Source organism: Palaemon carinicauda, chromosome 38 (genome assembly GCF_036898095.1).
Source record: "Palaemon carinicauda isolate YSFRI2023 chromosome 38, ASM3689809v2, whole genome shotgun sequence".
Taxonomy (NCBI): Eukaryota; Metazoa; Arthropoda; class Malacostraca; order Decapoda; family Palaemonidae; genus Palaemon; species Palaemon carinicauda.
In genome coordinates, this window is record NC_090762.1 from 19,226,123 (window position 1) to 19,245,962 (window position 19,840).

The following is a 19,840-nucleotide window of genomic DNA, read 5'->3' on the forward strand; positions in this document are numbered from 1 at the left end:
TCCGCAATATCCGGAACCGAGGCTTTTAGAGGCTTGATGTTCTTTGAGGCATTTCGTGAAAGTAGCCCATTTTGCCTGATAGACCGCTGCTGAAGATCGTCTCAAATAACGCGACATCTTTTCCGCTGTTCCTGCCGAATATCCTTCCTTCCTCAGGAGCCGCTTGATAGTCTCCAAGCGTGAAGGCAAAGAGACCGAGGGTTGTCGTGGAACCTTTGGAAGTGTGGTTGCCGTAGTAGGTCCGGTCTGTCGGGCAGAGGCTATGGGGGAAGACATGCCAGATCTCTTAGATCCGCGAACCACTCTCTCTCCGGCCACCAGGGCGCTACCAAAGTCATCCTTAAGTTTCGAGCTGCCCGTACTCTGTTGAGCACTTGCCTGATCAATGCAAAGGGGGGAAAAGCGTACACGTCGAGGCTGTCCCATTTGTGTTGAAAAGCATCCTCCAACGCCGGTTTTTTGGACAGGAGAACAAAATACGGGGAGCTATGCGTTCAGTCTGGTTGCAAAGAAATCCATCACCAACGAGCCCCATTTCTGAATGATGAGCTTGGCCATTCCTGGGAGAAGAGACCACTCAGTACCCACTACTTGGCCCATCCTGCTGAGCCCGTCGGCAAGGAAATTCTTTTGGCCTGGAATGAACCTTGCTGATATCACAATTTGTTCTGACTCGGCCCAATCCAGGATCTCCAACACGAGATCGCACAACTCCTTCGATTTTAGATCTCCGTGTTTCTTTATGAACGCTACTACAGTGGCGTTGTCGCACATCAACGCCACTGTGTTTCCCCTCAGAAGATCTACAAACTGTAGGCACGCTTCTCGGACTGCCTTCATCTCTAGGACGTTGATGTGTTGATCTTTCTCTTCATCCGTCCAAGATCCTCTCGCTGACTCCTTGAGGAGATGTGCTCCCCACCCCTCCTTGGAGGCGTCTGTGAAAAGAAGCATCTTGGGGGGCTCAGTTGCGAAGGGCATCCCCTTGAGGGTATTCGGCCGATATAGCCACCACTCCAGGGAGTGTTTTGCCTCCGGAAGGACAGGAATTAACTTTTAGGGCGAGTCCACTTGGCTCCAAAGCCCCTTCAGGTTCCATTAGACGCTTCTAAGTCTGAGCCTCCCTTGGGGAACCAGTTTCTCTAATGACACTGCTGCTGCTGCTGCTGCGGTGGTTGAGCCCAAGAGGTAGATGGAGCGTCTCTCCTCGTCTGGCTAGGAGAGGCTCGAGAAGTAGAGGGTCTGTCCGACGTTGTCTTCCTGTAAGTGGGTCTCCTCACGGAGTGAGGTCTGGGTCCACTCACTTCCTTCCTCTTCATGACCTTCTCCATTATCTCTTCCATTAGTTTCAAAGGAAACAGAGTCACCCCACACAGGCAGGCTCCTCAAAGCCCTTGCTTCTCTGTCAGGGATTTTCCGGGACAGCTTGGCTAGGACCGTATCCCTTCTCCTAAGAACCCAGTTGGCTGACAGGGCAAGAGACTGGAATGTCAGGAATTTTAAAGTGTTTCCTCCGGAGATGATGAGCTCCTTCAGGAGGGCCTGATTCGTCGGGTCTGTCAAGTCGTAGGTGGCTTGGACACCTACCAGAGTAGACGCCCACCAGTCCAACCAGGAGGCAATGTGGACTAAGTCCTTGGACATCTCCTCCATCATCGTAGCCTCTGACTGTGAGAAACAAAATCGGGGTTGACGCGGCTCTGTCCCCCAGGGCACCTTGACCCAACACTTCAAGGGAGGTCTCCATTTTGCAGGCTCCCGGTCGCTGCCCCTCGCACATAAAACCTGCTCTGGGACCTTAGTTCTTGGAGTAATTTTGAGGAACTCTGGGATTTGGGGGCTTCGGCATTGCCCGCCACAACCTTGTCCACGTGCGAACGCCCCAGAACCACGTCCCTGGCCACAGGCAGCGCTAAGGAGGGTTTCTGCTGCACGGGGGCCTCCATAAGACGATTGAGGCTGGAACGCCAGGTATCTTCGTCGGAGGGAACAGGCTCCTCGATCCTGTGATGCCTCCGTGTGAGGCCTATCACCTTCCAATAGGCCGAATCCTCGGTTGGGGAACCTTCACCATCACCAACAACTCCCTCCGTCTGAAGCTGAGGCGATGGTCCAACGGGCACCCCCGTCTGTCGCTGGGGTTCTGATTCGACGGCCACCTCCCTGTGGTGGTAATGGTCTGTCCTGGGTCTTGGGACGGGTACCGCCGTGTCGGCGAGGACTTCCGTCCGTAACATGTCCTTGGACAAAGAGGGTGAGACTTCCGTGGGCTTGCCCGACGGAGGAAGCCATCCCTGCGAGTCCATTGGTCGAGTCAACTGTGCTGACTCGACGAGGCTGCCAGTCCGAAAAGGCGATTCCCCCCGCTGTGCGGGTTGAGTCGGAAGTTTCGCGGTCTTACGCCTATCTAAAGAGGTCTTCTCGCTCTGTCCTTTACGAGGGTCAAACCTATGGCTGGCAGAGGGCCTCCGTGGAGAACCGTCTCTGGACCGCTGACTCGGAGAACGCGGGAAAGGGGTGAAGTCCTCGACCCTCCTGCGGGGGACGAAGACCCATTCTCCTTTGGGGGACCTACTCCTCCTGTACTTCCTCCTTGGGGACCTGGAACGTCTTCTACTAAACCTCGACCTCGAACGGGAGCGCCTGCTCCTGGATCTCTCCCTCCTCCAACGGCGCCTCCTCCTCGCTTCTCCCTCCGAAGAGAACGATGAGCCGGCCGCCGAAGACTCCGACGATTCTGCATAACCCGACCGACGGGCAGGCTCATGAGTAACGGAGGCCTTCGTGAACTGCTGAGTACCGGAGGTCGAAAGTTGCAAAAACATGTCAGGAACCGCCGACAGAGGGGCTGGAAAGGAGGTCGGCCGCACCATGCTGGGGAACCAGGAATCCAGGCCATCTTCCATCCTCAACGGGGACCTACCTGGAGTTTTCGGGAGCTTCCATCCGAAGGGCTCCGCTACCGTCAGTCTAACTTATCTTGGGTGCCATCAGCTGCCGAGGTACCTGAAACGCAGGCCCATGAAGCGGGCGAAGAGACAGGGACATTATTACTCCAGATGGGGTCATCGGAGGAGACGTGCCCCCCATGCACAAAGGCAGAGTTTCCAAGACCCCCAGTAAACGCTCTTTCAGGCCCCCCCCTTGCCTGCGAAGATTCAGCAACGCCCACATCAAGAAGATTAGACTCCTGGGGAAGAGCAATCGGCAGCTTCCCCGCAACGGACTTACCTCGTCCCCTACTCTGGGTAGGGGAAGAAGGAACAGAAACATCGTCAGACCTCCCACCGGGCGACGTCAAGGGCTTAGAGATGCTCGCCTTCCCTGGGGGATCGTTTAGTGGACTACTTCTTCTTCGTACTAAAATGAACCCACTGGATCTCACTCCAAGAGACACACTCCGGGCACGTATCTGCCAGCGAGCACACTTTACCCCTACAGGAAGAGCAAAGGGAATGCGGGTCAACCTCTGGCTTGGATAAAAACGCTCCACACGACTTCCTGGCTCTAGGCCCAGGACAACAGCGGGTCTGCTCCATCACAACACAATACCGCAAGACACAGGAACGCAGGGAAAGGATAAGGGATACCCTTGGGAAAGCACAAGGGAATCACGCGAACACGCGAGAACACAAGGGAAAGCACAGAGATATCACGCGGGAACCACGTGGAACACACGAGTCGGGGACACAAAGGGTCGCACAGAGAATGGAGAGCGACGGGATGGTATCACGACGCGACCAGAGAACTTACTGAGGAGCGAGACCCAAGCTAACACGCGACCTGGCTCGGGACTATCCTCAGGGCACGTTCTCCTTACGACTGGGTTAGTCCTCATAGAAAACGGAAGTAGGGTAGACTACACAAAACACTGGTCGGTTGAGAGGAGATTCCAGGTACCTCCTAAGAAAGTAGTTCGAGGTAAGTCTCTGTGTTGGAACAAACATTCTTTCTACTCACTTATGGAAGTAAGGAAGGTGTCTACAACAGCCAGCTTATAAGACACGGGAGATGTACAAATTGTTTGGCCCTTAACCAGTAGTCTTTAAGGGACATAGTAATAGGATATGGATAAAATATCTCTCTCTGGAAGCATCAAATGAGGCATATAAAAAAAAAAGTTTGACCAAGACACTGAACCATCTCCTCAACCTTTCCATGAAGATGGAGGAATTGCTTCTTGGCAGACTTAGTCTACATGAAATGTGTTTCACCATGTTACACCAGCAGTTGACATCAGAGAAACATAACTCGCCTAGCTGCCGTGTAGTCAGTCTTGGGTTCCAGTAGAGATGTTCTTCTGCATTCAATCTACAGAGAAAACCATCACATCAGGCTTTCTAACATTCAACAAACCCTAAAGTACCAGTCAAAGGATGAAAGCAGATACTTCATAAGGAAGAGGGAAAGCAGCTCCCTAAGGGACAAGGCGTTGCTCCTATGTCATGACCGGAATGATAAGGGTAAAAGCAATCCTCACTCTCACCAAAGCAAGATCTGTCAATCATTCCTGAAAGAGAAGAGCATATGCTACAATTTGCAAGGAATTTTTTGCGATATAGGCATTCTGCATGAGTATTACTACTGCTGCTGCCTTCTAAATGTCTGAAGAGGAGAAAAAGAACAGAAATGAAGAATCTGTTGAGAAGGAAGAGAGAGCAAACTTCCATTTCTCCCTTTTCAATTGCTACTATGGGTGTTTCAGCAGTTCCAATTCATTGGAAACAGGTCTACCTGTCAAGTTTGGTAATATGAGAACAAGGGAAAATACCCAGGGGAACATCGTCCCCAAATATTTATCCTTTGCTTAAGTGTGAGATCAGTCAAAGTCCAACTTAACTCCAGCTAATCGGTGTTCTTGGACTTCGACGGCTACATCTACGAGCCAGTAGTAACAGCTTCACAAGGCTCGGCCATGGGCAATCCACTCGGTACAAGACCGAGCACAGGTAGCAGGTGTAGTGAACAGCAATATGTCTTCTTGGTGTGGGACAGTTTTCTTCATGCAATGCCTCTATCTCTTCTCCCCTTTAAAAGAGAGCGAGATAGATTGATCATCCAGGATGGTGGGGAACCACCCTTATCCCGACAACCATCGGTGTGTGTCCTTGGTTCAATATGAGATAACAAACAGGTAACAGCAGCATGAGCTCCTCTACCACATACTGAGACACCTTTTCTGGATGAGTTGGCTCTCAGTATCGCACCGCCCTCCAACATGCACCCTGGTAGAGATTGTTCAGTCTACACATACCCGACTAATATTGACCAGTCTTCCTGGACTACTTCAATAATATCACTGGACTAATTCAATAATATCAAACTTTTTTATTCATCTAGAATTACAGCATCAGATGAATTTAAAGATGATGAGGCAGAGGAGCAAGGAAAATTTGAAGTTTGCCTTCCAAGAGGTAGTGTGCAAGCCAATGACAATGATCTCACAGAAGAAGAGGTCACAAGGGACTCTTAGAAGCAGCAGAGACAACACAACCAGGTGATATGCCCTAATTACCTTCCTAGTGGTCAGGAAGAGACTGTATCAGTAGAAGATGGGTGGCATACTTCCCCTTAAACACTTGGCAATAGCAAAACCTTCCTCCAATGGAGCACTACTGATGTCTTCAAGTAATGCCAAATTCCTTAGGTTCACATTGTCATCATCGAAAGGCCACACACTCTGGCGAGGGAACAATAGTAACAAATATGCTGCCCAACAGGAACAATTAGTATTGGTTACTGCATAACCTTTGTATCATGGTCTTGGGTTAGAGTTCTCTTTCTTGGGGATTCACTCAGGCACACTATTCTATCATATTCTCTTCCTCTTGTCCTTGTGAAGTTTTTATAGTATATACTGTATATGAATGATCTATTTCAATGTTTGTTCTTAAAATATTTTATTTTAATTGTTTATTACATCTCTTGTAGTCTATTGTGTTTCCTTTCCTTCCCCACCTATTTTTCACTATTAGGGCTCTTGAGCTTATAGCATTCTGCTTTTCCAACTAGGGTTGTAGCTTACCTTATAATAATAATGTTGTGGACCAGGCATTTTTGCACAAAAAAATTAAATATTTATAGTTCAACTACAAAACAAATGCATATCCTTGTCTTCTTTCTTTGTTATACAGTATTCTCTTAACACACCAACCTGCCAGTACAACTATTCATTTCCGAAAAAAAAAAAAAAAAAAAAAAGTTAACCAAATAAGACAACAAGACTTACATCTGTATAGCTTGCAACTGGAATAAAAGATGGGAGCTTTGCCGCCTGTCAGGTGGGCATGGGTTACTTTCCACCCACCCCAGCAACAACCACCTTCTTAAAAGTTTAACAGCCTTTCTAGTTTTGTTGAAATCTTACTCCTTTTAAATGAGAGTGAATTGTACTTGTGTAATAATAAATAAAATAAACCAAAGGTCGAGAAACCAGCACAAGGGTACCTATGTACCAGTTGCAGTGTAGATTTTCTGCGACAGGAAAGTGAGTGGGGAAGTGGGGCTCCCCCCCCCCCCCCCTACTCACACCTTTTCATTAACCAACTTTAGTACCTTGTCAACTATTCAATAACCGTTCCAGTGTTGTTCAAGATTTCCATCTTACAGAATGACAGGTTTGTATATGTGAAAGAACAAATATAACTTGGCAAGGAGCCAAATAATGATTTTAAATATGAAAAACTATTTCTTCATCAACCCTTATTCATAAAGGGAATCATGCATATAAAACTTACTGGGCCAACACAATTTATAATAATTCTTGCTTGTTTTGCCATATTGACGAGAGACTCCTCATCATTAGCATCTGCAATGATAATGCCAGCATCAACATCCAAGCCAGTGTTGGATTTTGCCAATTCCACAGTCTTGTCAAGTTTGTCTTTACTCCGACCAGCAAAAGCATATTTCAGTCCACTATTTTTCTCAGCCACTTTGACAATCTGAAATGAATAAAGTACACCATACTTTTACTTTTGATACATTAAAACTTAAGTAATGTACATAACCCTGCATACACTGTATCGTTATACACTATGCTGTACTGCAATTTCCCATTCAAAATATGGCCCGTTTTATTAAAAAATATTTCTAGCATAGACTTTAAAGTATAAATCCCTACCACGTCTATCATCTTCCCCACCGTTAGCCCTACATTAAGGGGTCGGTTGCCTGATGCGCCCCCTCTGATGCCTTCAATCAAAGGCCTCCTCTTCCACCAATCCACTTCAGTCCATATTGTCCTTTACCTTATCTTGCCATCTAATTCTTTGCCTTCCTCTTGATCTCCTCCCCATAACAGGTTTCTCCCAAGTCCTCCTCACTCCCTCCCCACCATCCATCCTTTAACACGTGTCAACACCATCTCGGTCATGACACTCATCATCTCGGTAATCTTTACTACACCTGCCATTCTTCTTATTTCATCATTTTTCAATCTTTCATACAATGATGTTCCCATAATCTGCCTTAGAATTATCATCTCTATTCTCTCAAGCTTTGCTTCCTCTTCTCATCTTAAAGCCCTATTTTCTGATCCATACATTAATACTGATCTTATTACTGTTCTATAGATCTTGATTTTTACCCTGATTGGCATTTTCCTATCACATACCACTCCTGCTACTTACATCCACTTTTCCCATGCTGCTTTTATCCTATTCTCAACTTCAGCCTCACATCCTCCCTCCTGATTTATAGTAGATCCCAAGTATCTAAATTTTTCTACCAGTTTTATAAATACTCCTCTACTTTCATGTATGGGTATCCTGTTTCTACCTTCTTTACTGCTAACCATAGCTTCAGTCTAATACATATTTAACTCACAAACCCTCCTTTTCAAAATCTCTTGCCACTCTACCACCCTTCTCCATAACTCATCATTTTCTGCAAAAACATCATCATTTCACAATTTTTAACCTAAACATCGGGTTTCTTAGAAACAGGAAGCTGGAATAAAAACCAGTTTCAACAGTATGCAAACTACAATGATAATCTATGAAGCTTCAAATACTGTTAACAGCTAAATATTTTAGTCAAATTTAGTGATGTAAATTCCCCAAAACTGATTATGCATTAAACAAGTACAGTCAATTTTTTTTATTGAGGCATATTTGCATCGACTCGCAAATGTGCCCATTTAGCTCGGAAAAGTTTCCTAACAGCTGATTGGTCAGAAGTATTTTTGTCCGACCATCAGGTATTAGGAAACTTTTCCGAGCTAAAAGGGCACCCCTGCGAGTCGGTGCAATTCTGCCCCACTAAAAAGAATTGACTATAGAGGATTATTTTTTCAAACACCATTTTGAAAGTTGTATATTCCTTGCTACTGCGGAACTTCATTTTGATAGACAAATTCATTGCTACTCTAGAATTTAAAAAAAAAAATTTTATTACCAGCAAAGCCATTACTTTTGGCCAATATAATCATCTGTGTTACAATAAACATTACTACTGTATCTGCCAACTTTAATAAAGGGAGTTAATGCAGAACCATCTACTATCCATTGGTATCTTCTACACTGTCAAAGAGTTTAGCAGGGCCAGTCACAAGGTCTGCTATCAATTGAAATGTGAACAGTAGCACTTCATAAAATACTGTACAAAACCAGAGAAAGAAAAGCTTACAAAAAATAAAAACCCATAAATTAAGATCCACAAGACAGGACTGATGAACAGCACAATATCATACTAATGTTAATGGATTCCCCTTAACAAAATTTATGATAGCTACTATGCCATCAATTAAATAGAAATAATTTCTTTTTCTCTGCCATAAATTTCAACAAAAGAAATGGCAATATTATTCCAAATAATCTTCCTAATTGTGTAGAATCTTCCATACAGTGAAGCCATATATAGTAACTGTAGTTGGATTCCATGTTTATCTACCCATAAAAATTCTTCCATCTTTTTCCATAAACTGAGACAGCATTCATAAATTATAAAATATTCAGAAGAACTGTCATATCAAGGAGGGGTATAAATTTATAAGAATTAAATACCAGAACTATTAACTTTCCTAAATGCTCAAACTAAAGTCCAACCAATAATTCCAAGTATACTATGAAAACATCTTACCTGTTCTGCAACAAACTGCCCTGTAAAACCAGTTGCTCCATATACCACAACATCATATTCATTTTCTGTAACCTTTGTATCGTTTTCTACCATCTTTGTAAATTTGATGAAATCTGAAAATAAAAAAAGTTTATGAGGTACATAAATTTGATACAAGCATTATGAACAACAGATTGAATCAAATTACAGCAAGGAAATACAAGAATGTATGTATGGAGCAAATTTTTTTCTCTAAATACTGAAACTTAAAACGTAAGCCATCACATCAATCAGTTGACTACTGGTCTGAACACGAATTTCTACATTATGAACCAAATCAGCTAGCCTAACCTGTTCATAACTTCCCAGGTGATAGGCTATGTTTATGGCTAATCTTATCAAACAGTCAAGAAAAAATGACAAATTCATAGATAATTTGTATTTTTCCTAACCATACAAACCTTACCTATTTAATATGGGTTTTACTTTTGGCATGGCTGAAATGACGAGCCATTAGAATTTTAACGAGGGTTTACTACCCCCTTGCTAGCTACCCCTCCCCCCCTCTCACACCTGTGACTAGCTCACTTTGCTTAGAGGTAGGACTTCCCGAGGGACAGGGCTGGCGGGCAAGTTTGATTAAATAGCTAAGGTTTGTATGGTTAGGAAAAATACAAATTATCTACGAATTTGTCATTTGTTCCATAACTGAAATACAAACCACGCTATTTAATATGGGTGACTTAACCCTTAAGTAGGGTGGTAAGTCCCAGCCGTTACTGGCTTTTGGCTTTTTTCCGGGGGACTCAGTATCTGAGTGTGTCAGTGCTCAAGATGAGGAGTCCCTGCACCTCGCAAGTGCCTTGCTCTGCAAGGACCGCAGCCTACGTAAGCTTGTGTGTGAAGGAATGAAGTGTGACTCGTCCTATGAAGTTGACCTGAAGTCCTTTAGATGGAATTCTAGGATAGGACGTTCCCAATACCACCTCGTCAGGGTATGGGGGACGCGACAGTATTATCTTAATACTAGGAACTACTAGGAACACAAGGAAGCATGGTTTACGGTCAGCTATGCAGAGAACCCAGGATGCTGCTTTCCCCAAGAGAGGGGAGGATGAAGAAAGAAGTAAGGGCCAGACATACTCTTTCATTCATGCAGTCTAAAACCGGGTAACAATGCCCTCAACCTTCTGCTATCTGTCCATTAAGGAGCCTGAGGTTAGACCAGCTGTTGTGCAGCCACCACAGGGCCGATAGAGAATGTATCAAGGCTCCTGTGGGTCACGTCCTGCAGGTAGTGGGCTGTGAAGGTCGTTTGATGCTTCCAGACCCCAGCTTGTAGCACCTGCGTCACCAAGAAGTTTCTCTTAAAAGCCAGAGACGTTGCGATGCCTCTGACATCGTGTGCTCTGGGATGACGTGACGGAGGAGGATCTGGATTCAAGGCATGGTGGATGACCCTTCGAATCCAAGCTGAGATGATATTCTTAGTGACCCTCCTCTTCGTCCTTCCCGTGCTCACAAACAGGGCTTGCACGCGGGGACGGACTGCAGCTGTTCTCTTCAGATAACGCCTCAGACTTCTCACTGGACATAGTAGCAGATGGTCTGGGTCACTTGTTACAGAACGGAGACTCGAAAACCTGAAGGAGTCGAACCGTGGGTCCAGTACTCCAGGGTTCCGAGTCTTGGCTACAAACTCATGGACGAATCCGAATGTTACCTCCCCCCATCCCCTTGAATGGGCGACGTCGTACGAGAGACCATGAAGCTCACTGACCCGCTTGGCTGATGCCAAAGCGAGCAGGAACACCGTCTTCCAAGTCAGGTGTTGATCAGAGGCCTGGCGTAATGGTTCGAACGGAGGTCTCTTAAGAGCCCTGAGGACGCGAACCACGTTCCATGGAGGTGGTCTCACTTCCGACTGAGGGCAGGTAAGTTCATAGCTTCGTATGAGTAAAGAAAGTTCCAGCGAGGAAGAAATGTCTATTCCCTTCAGCCTGAAGGCTAAGCTTAAGGCTGAGCGATAGCCTTTCACCGTCGAGACTGAAAGGCGCATTTCCTCCCACAAATACTGTACACGAGAAACTCCGCTATTGCTGGAATAGTGGCATCGAAGGGAGAGATACCCCTTCCACGACACCAACCAAAGAAGACTCTCCACTTTGCCTGTTAGACCCTTGCAGATGACTTTCGCAGGTGTCGAGACATCCTCTCCGCAACTTGTTGCGGAAAGCCTCTCTCAGTGAGGAGACGCTGGATAGTCTCCAGGCGTGAAGCCGAAGCGAAGCTACGGCCTTGTGGTAGATGTTGCAGTGTGGTTGCTTTAGTAGCTCGTGTCGTGGGGGGAGTTCTCTTGGGAGTTCCGTCAGGAGCTGCAGAAGGTCCGGGAACTACTCTGCGTGATGCCATAGCGGAGCTATTAAGGTCATTGACAGATTGACCGATAGTCTGGTCTTGTTGAGCACCCTTCTCATCAGACAGAACGGTGGAAAGGCGTAGACGTCGATTTTGTCCCACCATTGTTGGAAGGCATCTTGCCAGAGTGCCTTGGGGCCCGGGACTGGGGAGCAGTATCGCGGCAGCTTGAAGTTCAAAGCTGTCGCGAACAGGTCCACTGTCAGGGAACCCCACAAAGTCAGGACTTTGTTGGCTACTTGAGGATCCAAAGACCACTCGGTACTCACTATCTGCGATGCTCTGCTCAGACTGTCGGCGAGCACATTCCTTTTGCCCGGAATGAAGCGAGCTGATAGTGGAATCGAGTGGACTTCGGTCCACCTCAGTATCTCTACTGAAAGATGGGATAGCTGTTGTGAAAAGGTACCTCCCTGCTTGTTGATATAAGCCACTACTGTGGTGTTGTTGCTCATCACCACAACGGAGTGGCCCGCCAGGGTCTGTTGGAACTGTTGAAGGGCCAGATAAACGGCCTTCATTTCTAGCAGATTGATGTGGAGGTACCTTTCTGATTCTGACCATAGGCCTGAGGTCCTCTGGTTCAGAAAGTGGGCCCCCCACCCTTCTTTTGACGCGTCCGAGAACAGCATCAAATCCGGGGGGAGGACGAGAAGAACCACTCCCTTTCGAAGGGTTTCGTCGGTCAGCCACCACTGCAGGTCCCATACGGACCAGAGTGTCCGGGGAATCGTTGCCTTGATTCCACCGGGACTTGAGCCGCCATTGCAGGGATCTCATCCTGAGGCGGCCATTCGGAACTAGACGGGCCAAGGAGGCCAGGTGACCTAGGAGACGTAACCACGATTGGGCTGGAAGCTCCTCTCGTCCGAGGAAAGGTCTTGCGAGCCTCCTCAGCCTTGCTATCCTGTCGTCTGATGGAAAGGCTTTGTGGAGATTGGTGTCTAATATCATGCCTAGATATACCAGTCGTTGAGTTGGAAGCAGAGAAGACTACTCGAGATTTACCATGATCCCTAGATCTTGGCAAAGTCCCAGAAGCTTGTCTCGGTGTCGAAGAAGGGTCGACTCAGAGTGCCAGGATCAGCCAGTCATCCAGATAGCGAAGGAGACGGATGCCGATCCTGTGTGCCAACGAAGATATCAGGGTGAACACCTGAGGTGCTGTGGAGAGACCGAAACACAGCACCTTGAACTGGTAGATCTTGTTGTCTAGGCTGAATCTCAAGTACTTCCTAGAAGACGGATGGATTGGGATCTGGAAGTACGCGTCCTTTAGATCCAGTGTGCACATGAAGTCTTGCGGTCTCACTGCAAGTCTGACCGTGTCTGCTGTCTCAATGCTGAACGAAGTTTGCTCAACAAACTTGTTCAGAGCTGAGAGGTCGATGACAGGTCTCCAGCCTCCAGACGCCTTCTTTACAAGAAAGAGTCGACTGAAGAAGCCTGGGGAGCCGTCGACGACCTCTTGAAGAGCATCCTTCTTGAGCATGGTCTCGACTTCTGCCCGAAGGGCTATCCCCTTTGCCGATCCCATGGCATAGGAGCTCAACGACACTGGATTCGCTGTCAGGGGAGGAAGAGATGTTATGAACGGGACGCGATATCCTTGGCTGATCACAGAGATCGTCCTGGTATCTGCCCCGAGTTGCTGCCACCTGTCCGCGCAACTTTGTAGGCATCCCCCCACTGGTGGACATGCAGGGGGATTGCCAATCCTAGCGTTTACGGCCTCTGCCGCTCCCCCTAGGATTCCTACCTCCCCTGGAGGACTTTTCGCCTTTCTTGTCCTTGACAGGAAAGGGCTGCTGCTTAGACACCTTTGCCTTTGCTGCCGGAGCCTGTTTCGATGTCCTAGACTGACGAGGCAGCTGATGATGTTGTTGAGGAGCTGGAGGCTTGTAGGGCCGAGATGTAAGGGCCCTTTGGAGGAGCGAATCGTGATTCGACTTCCTCCACCTCTCAGCTGTCCGTTCCACATCCTTGGGCTCGAACAAACTCTCTCCAAGGATGGAGGGGTGTCTGAGCTTGCCGACATCCACAGCTGGGACTTTCGAGTGGAACCTCTAGGTCACGGCATCACGACGTTTTAGGATCGAGTTTGCCCACAAGTTCGAAACTTGGTGAGCCAGGAACTCGATGGAGCGCGTGCCTAAGAGGAGGAAAGTCTCCAGGGCCTTCCTGGTGCTCTCCTTGGACAAGTCCTCGGATCGCAACAGGATGCCCAGAGACCCCAGCCAGATGTCCAGCCACGAAGTGGCCTGCATGGCACAATTTGCGACCTTCTCCTGGCTTAGGATCTCCGTAGCCAAGAATGTCACCTGCCGGGCGGAGAGTTTCTCGAGAGAAATTCCCCTAGAGAGCTCTTCCACAGAGTGGTGGAGGGGAAGAGCTAAACAAGACACTCCCATGATCACGAAGTACCTCCTCTGTTGTACACGAGGAGGTGGGAGGAGTTTGTTCCCGGCAGAGGAACGGCTGGAGGAGGCGAGTTCGGAGAGCTGGCCCTCAACCTTGTCTCTGGCACTCTTCACTCCCTGGGACCAGGGCAGAGCCGCGCTGGCCTTTGGGAGCTTCTGGGTACCGTAGACTTGGTCCAGGACCGTATCCTTGCCTTCGCGGGGGGCAGTCTCGGGGTCCTTGAATCCGTTGAGTTGCCTCATTAGACTCAGGACCTGCCAGAAGGCCCACTCCGACTCGTGCTGCTCTCCTCCTTGTGGACGGGCAGCAAGGTCTCCTGTCTCCAGTAGCTCTACTTGGGGAGATACGTGGACGTTCTCCTGAGGTCTCGCTAGCTCTGGTTGAATCTAGGTTGAAGACTTAGGAGCAGTCTTCGAGTCCTTAGGCTCCCTCCTGGGAGGGATACAGGACTCAAGCAAAGAAGTCTGGGGGCTCCTCTCCATGTAAGACGGTTCTCTTCCTCGAGGTGGGGTTCCTCCCATTGGTGCCATGGGAGAATGCCTCACCTCGCTGGATTCTCCTGAGTACGGAAAGGCTTCGTCCACAGGGGAAGGAGAAGGTGTCTGCGGGGGAAGGGGCCTTCCTGACAGACTTCTTGGGAGCCAGCTTAACCCTAGGAGAAGTTACCACGAAGTCGACTCCTCTCCTTCTCTTCAGCAGGAACGAGGCTGCCGTTGGTTTCAGTCCCAGATCAGCCAGGGCCAGCTTCATAGCATGCACGACCGCTTTGATCAGGGACCCGAACCAAAGCTGACAGCTGACCGACGCAGTGTCAGCAACACCCACTGGAGGGAAGGGGATCGGCTGATCCTTAGGAGTGGATACCACGGGGCCTGCCTGAAAAGAAGAATGTTGCGTAGACCTCTCCGAAGATTCTTCCTGCTCCTGGACGTGTGCAGCTCTGCGCTTACAAGGTGGAGATCACGAGGACGAAGATCTGGAAGCACGTGTCCCCGAAGACTAGCAAGGTTGGGCGGGCTGCGAAACCTGGCGGGTAGCACTGGCGCTCGCGCGATGGTAGAATCGCTGGTTCGCGCGCGGACGAACGTTGGCGCGTGCATTGCGTGCGGAGATGAAGGCGCGGGCGCTCGGGCGAGCAGGCGAAGGTGCGCGTGGGCGCGCAGGTGAGGGTGCGCGTGGTTGTAAGGGCGAGCGCTGGCGGTCAGGAGAACGATAGTACGTAGGTGATCGGTGGCGCGTAGCACAAACAGGCAATCGACTACTCACAGACGAGTTAGCGCGTGGGCGTGTTGGAGACCTGTGGCGATCTGGCGCGTGGGCGCGTAGGAGCGCGCTTGCGCGCAGGCGAGGGATCGTGCGGGCGCGTAGGAGATCGTTGGCGCGCAGTTGCGCGTTCAGAAGGAACCTGCTGGGGCGCAGGACCAAAGGGCGAGGTTGCGCGCAAACGCAAACGCTCGTGGGCGGGATCAGGAGACATCTCGTGGGCGCGCGGGCGTGCAGGTACTCGGGCTGCCTTAGAAGTGCGCACAGGTGAGTGCGCGCGATGGCTGGCGCGTAGGCAAACGTCGGCGAGGAGGCGGAGGAACAATGTCCTTGCCTGCACCCAGATCCGGAGATCGTGGGCGCGCGGGCAAACGTTGATGAGCGCAGTTGTGCGCTGATGAGCAGGTGATCGTGGGCGCTCAGGAGACTGATGGCGCGCATTGTGTGCAGCAGGAACAGAAGTGCGCTGGCGAACTGGAGAGCGGTGGCGCACAGGAGGTCTCTGTAGCACAGGAGAGCGCTGGCGCGCAGGAAATCTATGGCGAGACTCAGCAGGAGATCGTCGGCGCATTGAATCAGTAGAAGTCTGGTCAGCAGGAGAGCGCTTGCGCAGGAAATCGTGGGCGCGCAGGTAAGACCTGGCACTTAAGGGACTCACCCACATTTTGGGATAAGCCCTTTTGCCCCGAAGGGACCGGTGCCCGTTGGACAACGGGGAGCGTTGGCGCCCACTGCGCATCAGCGTCCAGGAACGGAGATGAAGACTGGAAGGTCTGGCAGGCGTCGGAGATCGCGAACGATCTGCGGAGAGGTCAAGCGATGCAGCTACAACGGTCTGCTCTCGTCGTGGAGGATCCTCTGCAGGGGACGTCGAAGGCGAAGATCCGAAGAGGCGCCTACTACAGTAATTCCCTTGTAAGGAGAAGGAAGCCCTCTACGGCAAAGAGGGCGAACCTCACGGCGAAGACGACCTCAAGGCACAGCAACATCATCATCTGTCCTCTGAAGAGGAGTATGTCAGTGCACTCCCCTGAGGGGGAGAATCACACGCAGGAGAGACCGTTGGACCCAGCTCCTCCCTCGAAGAATGTTCGGAGGGGGGAACTGAGCCTTCAGCAACATCCGCAACCACAGCAGGGGTTTGACCCGACCCGTCGAAAGCCTCTGCCACAACAACGTCGACAATAGACAGAGGATCTACCTCTGCTATTACCGGTGACTGTTTGACAGCTGCACCCAACTGGATCAGGTCAAACAGGGCTTCCCTGGAGGGCGAGCACTTAAGCCCCAAGGAAGCCCAAAGCTGTAAGAGATCATCGTAGCAACATGGTCATCAACAAGATCAATGCCCTCCCCCGGAGGAGGAGGGGGAGCTGCCTCGCTATGGGAGGCAACGCCCTCTCCCGAACCCAGATATTGGGAAACAAAAGAAGGTCCTGCGCTACCACTCGCCGGCCTCTCACGAGAGACCGATCAAGTGGGAACTTCGGAGGAGGTTCAGGCAGCGGAAGGAGTGTCCTTGGAACCTTCCTTCTTCAAGGCAGCCCTTGAAGGAGAAAGGTCACGCTTAGATTTCTTCTTACGCCGCCGGGCAAACCTCTCCCACTGGGAGGTAGGCCACTACCTGCACTAACTAGTTTTTATCCCTTTCACACCGTTGACCTCGACAATGAGGACATAAGGTGTGAGGGTCCGTCTCGACCGCCGACAAACGTTCCAGGGCACTTCCGCATGATGGGAAGGAAGGATGAGGCCAACTTCAAGCACACAAGCTGAAAGAAAAAGCAAAACAAAATTAAGGCTGTCAATAATGCGAGGGCGAAGCAGAGACGTCTGCTCATCGCCCGAGCCAAAAGTAAAGTGAAGCAGTTCACCGGTGTGTGAGGGGGGGGAGGGATAGCTAGCTACCACTCCCCTACCCCCTTGCTAACTAGCGAGGGGGTAATTAACCCTCGTTAAAATTCTAATGACTCGTCATTTCAGCTACGCCAAAAGTAATACCTCATGTAAATAGCGTGGTTTGTACTGTATTTCGGTAACAGAACAAATGAGAACTACTGTTGTTGGAAAAATGGAGTTATTATGATAAATCAAAGTTTTGTGAATACTTACCTGGCAGTTATATATACATAGCAGTTTATCTCTATTTCGGCAGAATTTTTCTAAACGAGGCAACCGCCTTGTGGTGGTTGGGTGGTAACACCCGTTAAAGGGTGGTAGGAGGAATCATTCCCGTTTTCTGTTCTTCAGTTCATCTATGCCCGACCTGTCTCCTGAGGGGAGGTGGGTGGGCCTTCGAATGTATATATAACTGCCAGGTAAGTATTCACAAAACTTTGTTTTATCATAAAAACTCCATTTTTATGAATAGAGCTTACCTGGCAGTTACATATACATAGCTGATTTAACACACTTGGAGGAGGGTGATAGACAGTAAACATCGTTGGGGAAACAACCAAAAAAGCTGTAGGATAAATAAACACCTTGATTCCTTACCTGCTAAGGTAGCTGACTTCAAAGGTTCCTGCCTCTTGAGTCGCTTTCCCTTAGGAGTATCAGCCAGGATGTGACCTGCAGAGCTGAAAACACTCAATCGAGTCTGTCAACGGGGAGAGACCAACAATCTGACTAGACTTCAGGACTACCTATTGCCCAAAATAAAAACTGCACCCCTACCAAACCAACCACCTAACATTTGCAAAGTAGATAAAAATTATCTAACTTGACTGAGGTGACTGTACACAAGTCGAAGTCCACAGACAACCAATAAAAAAACACCAACCTATGCACAAGTTAACAAAACTAAGGTTGAGGGGAGGTAGTAACTCCTTTGCCTAATACAGAAGCCGTAGCTACGTATGGGCCCAAGGTATAACATTTCTCATAATCCACTCTCACCTCTCTGAGGTAATGAGAGGCGAACACAGAGTTGCTCCTCCAGAATGTCGCATCCATAATTTGACGGAGCGTCATGTTCTTGCGGTAAGCAAGCGAGGTCGCAATGGCCCTCACTTCGTGAGCTTGCACTTTTAAAAGTCCGAAGTGTTCCTCCTCACACAAGAGATGCGCTTCTCTTATCACTTCCCTCAGGAAAAAGGATAAAGCGTTCTTGGAAAGGGGCTTCTGAGGATCTTTCACAGAACACCACAGGGAGCTAGAAGAGCCTCTCACACTTTTCGTGCGAGACAAGTAGGTCTTGAGGGCTCGTACTGGACAGAGAAGCCTTTCTTGCTCTTGACCCACTAGGTTGGTCAGGTTAGGAACCTCAAAGGTCCTCGGCCAGGGCTAAGAAGGGTTCTCGTTCTTAGCGAGAAAGTCTAATCTTAAGGCACAAACTGCCCCATTCAGATTGAAGCCTACCTGTTTTTCAATTGCATGGACTTCACTAACTCTTTTAGCTATTGCTAAGGCCAAAAGAAAGAGGGTCTTCTTGGTAACCTCCCTAAGGGGAGCCTGTGAGATGGGCTCAAATCTCTTGGTGCACAGAAATTTAAGAACCACATCAAGGTTCCAAGAAGGGGGCTTTAACTGGGTCTGCTTGGTCGTCTCAAAAGACTTCAAGAGGTCATGTAAGTCCTTATCGCGGGACAAGTCCAAGCCTCTATGCCGACAGACGGAAGAGAGCATACTTTTGTACCCCTTGATAGTGGACACAGCTAGCTTAGCGTCCTGTCTGAGGTACAACAAGAAATCCGCAATCTGGCTCACAGAGGTAGTGGATGAGGAAATCTTGTGCTTCCTACACCAAGCTCTAAAAGTCTCCCACTTGGACTGGTAGACCCTCTGTGAAGAGACCCTCCTCGCTCTGGCGATAGCTTTCGCAGCTTGCGCTGAAAAGCCTCTCGATCTGACGAGCTTCTCGATAGTCTGAAGGCAGTCAGATTGAGAGCGAGGGGGTTTTGATGATATCTCTCGAAGTGGGGTTGTCTGAGCAGATTTGGACTTGCAGGGAGGCTTCTTGGAAAGTCCATCAACAAGTCCACCACCTCCGTGAACCATTCCCTCATCGGCCAGAACGGAGCTATCAGGATCATCCGTCCCGAATCGAGGAGAGCGAATTTCCTGACTAACAGATTGATGATCTTGAACGGGGGAAAAGCATAAGTGTCCATCCCCGTCCAATCCATCAAAAAGGCGTCTACTGCTATTGCCTCCTAGTCGAACTAGGGAGCAATAGATGGTGATCCTCTTGGATAAGTTGGAGGCGAACAGATCGATGAGGGGTCTCCCCCACAGCCTCCAGAGACTCTGACAGACCTGTTGGTTGAGGGTCCATTCTGTGGGAAGGACCTGCCCTTTCCCGCTGAGCATGTCCGCCCTCACATTCTTCTGTCCCTGAACAAACCTCGTCAGCAGGTTTATCCTGTTTTCCTTCGCCCAAAGAAGGAGCTCTCTTGCTGTCTCGAACAGAGACAGAGAGTGAGTCCCTCCTTGCTTCCTGATGTAAGCAAGAGCTGTGCTGTTGTCTGAGTTTACCTCCACAATCTTCCCAGACACCAAGTCCTTGAAGGCCTTTAGCCCCAGAAAAATGGCCATCAGCTCCTTGTTGTTGATGTGCCCTCCCAGCTGAATTCCTTCCCAATAGCCTGAGACCTCCTTGCTTCCTAGTGTTGCCCCCCAGCCTGACTCTGATGCGTCTGAAAACAACACTAGGTCTGGGTTCTTCTTGTGTAAGGAG

General features: G+C 49.1%; 2 protein-coding genes across 4 annotated transcripts in view; one reads left to right on the forward strand and one right to left on the reverse strand.

Moving 5' to 3' along the window:
- Positions 1–19,840, forward strand: part of LOC137630438 (uncharacterized) — a 304,794-nt gene that overhangs the window by 176,311 nt on the left and 108,643 nt on the right. The gene's annotated exons all lie outside the window — the stretch shown is intronic.
- The window catches only part of LOC137630439 (saccharopine dehydrogenase-like oxidoreductase), a 46,716-nt gene that overhangs the window by 20,217 nt on the left and 6,659 nt on the right, over positions 1–19,840 (reverse strand). For both annotated transcript variants that reach the window (XM_068361909.1, XM_068361910.1), the window contains exons 2-3: positions 9,082–9,194; positions 6,738–6,944 (exon numbers count right to left, since the gene is read on the reverse strand). In XM_068361909.1, coding sequence (XP_068218010.1) covers positions 6,738–6,944; positions 9,082–9,174 — 300 coding nt within the window. In that variant the 5' untranslated portion in view covers positions 9,175–9,194. The remainder of the gene's footprint in view (positions 1–6,737; positions 6,945–9,081; positions 9,195–19,840) is intronic.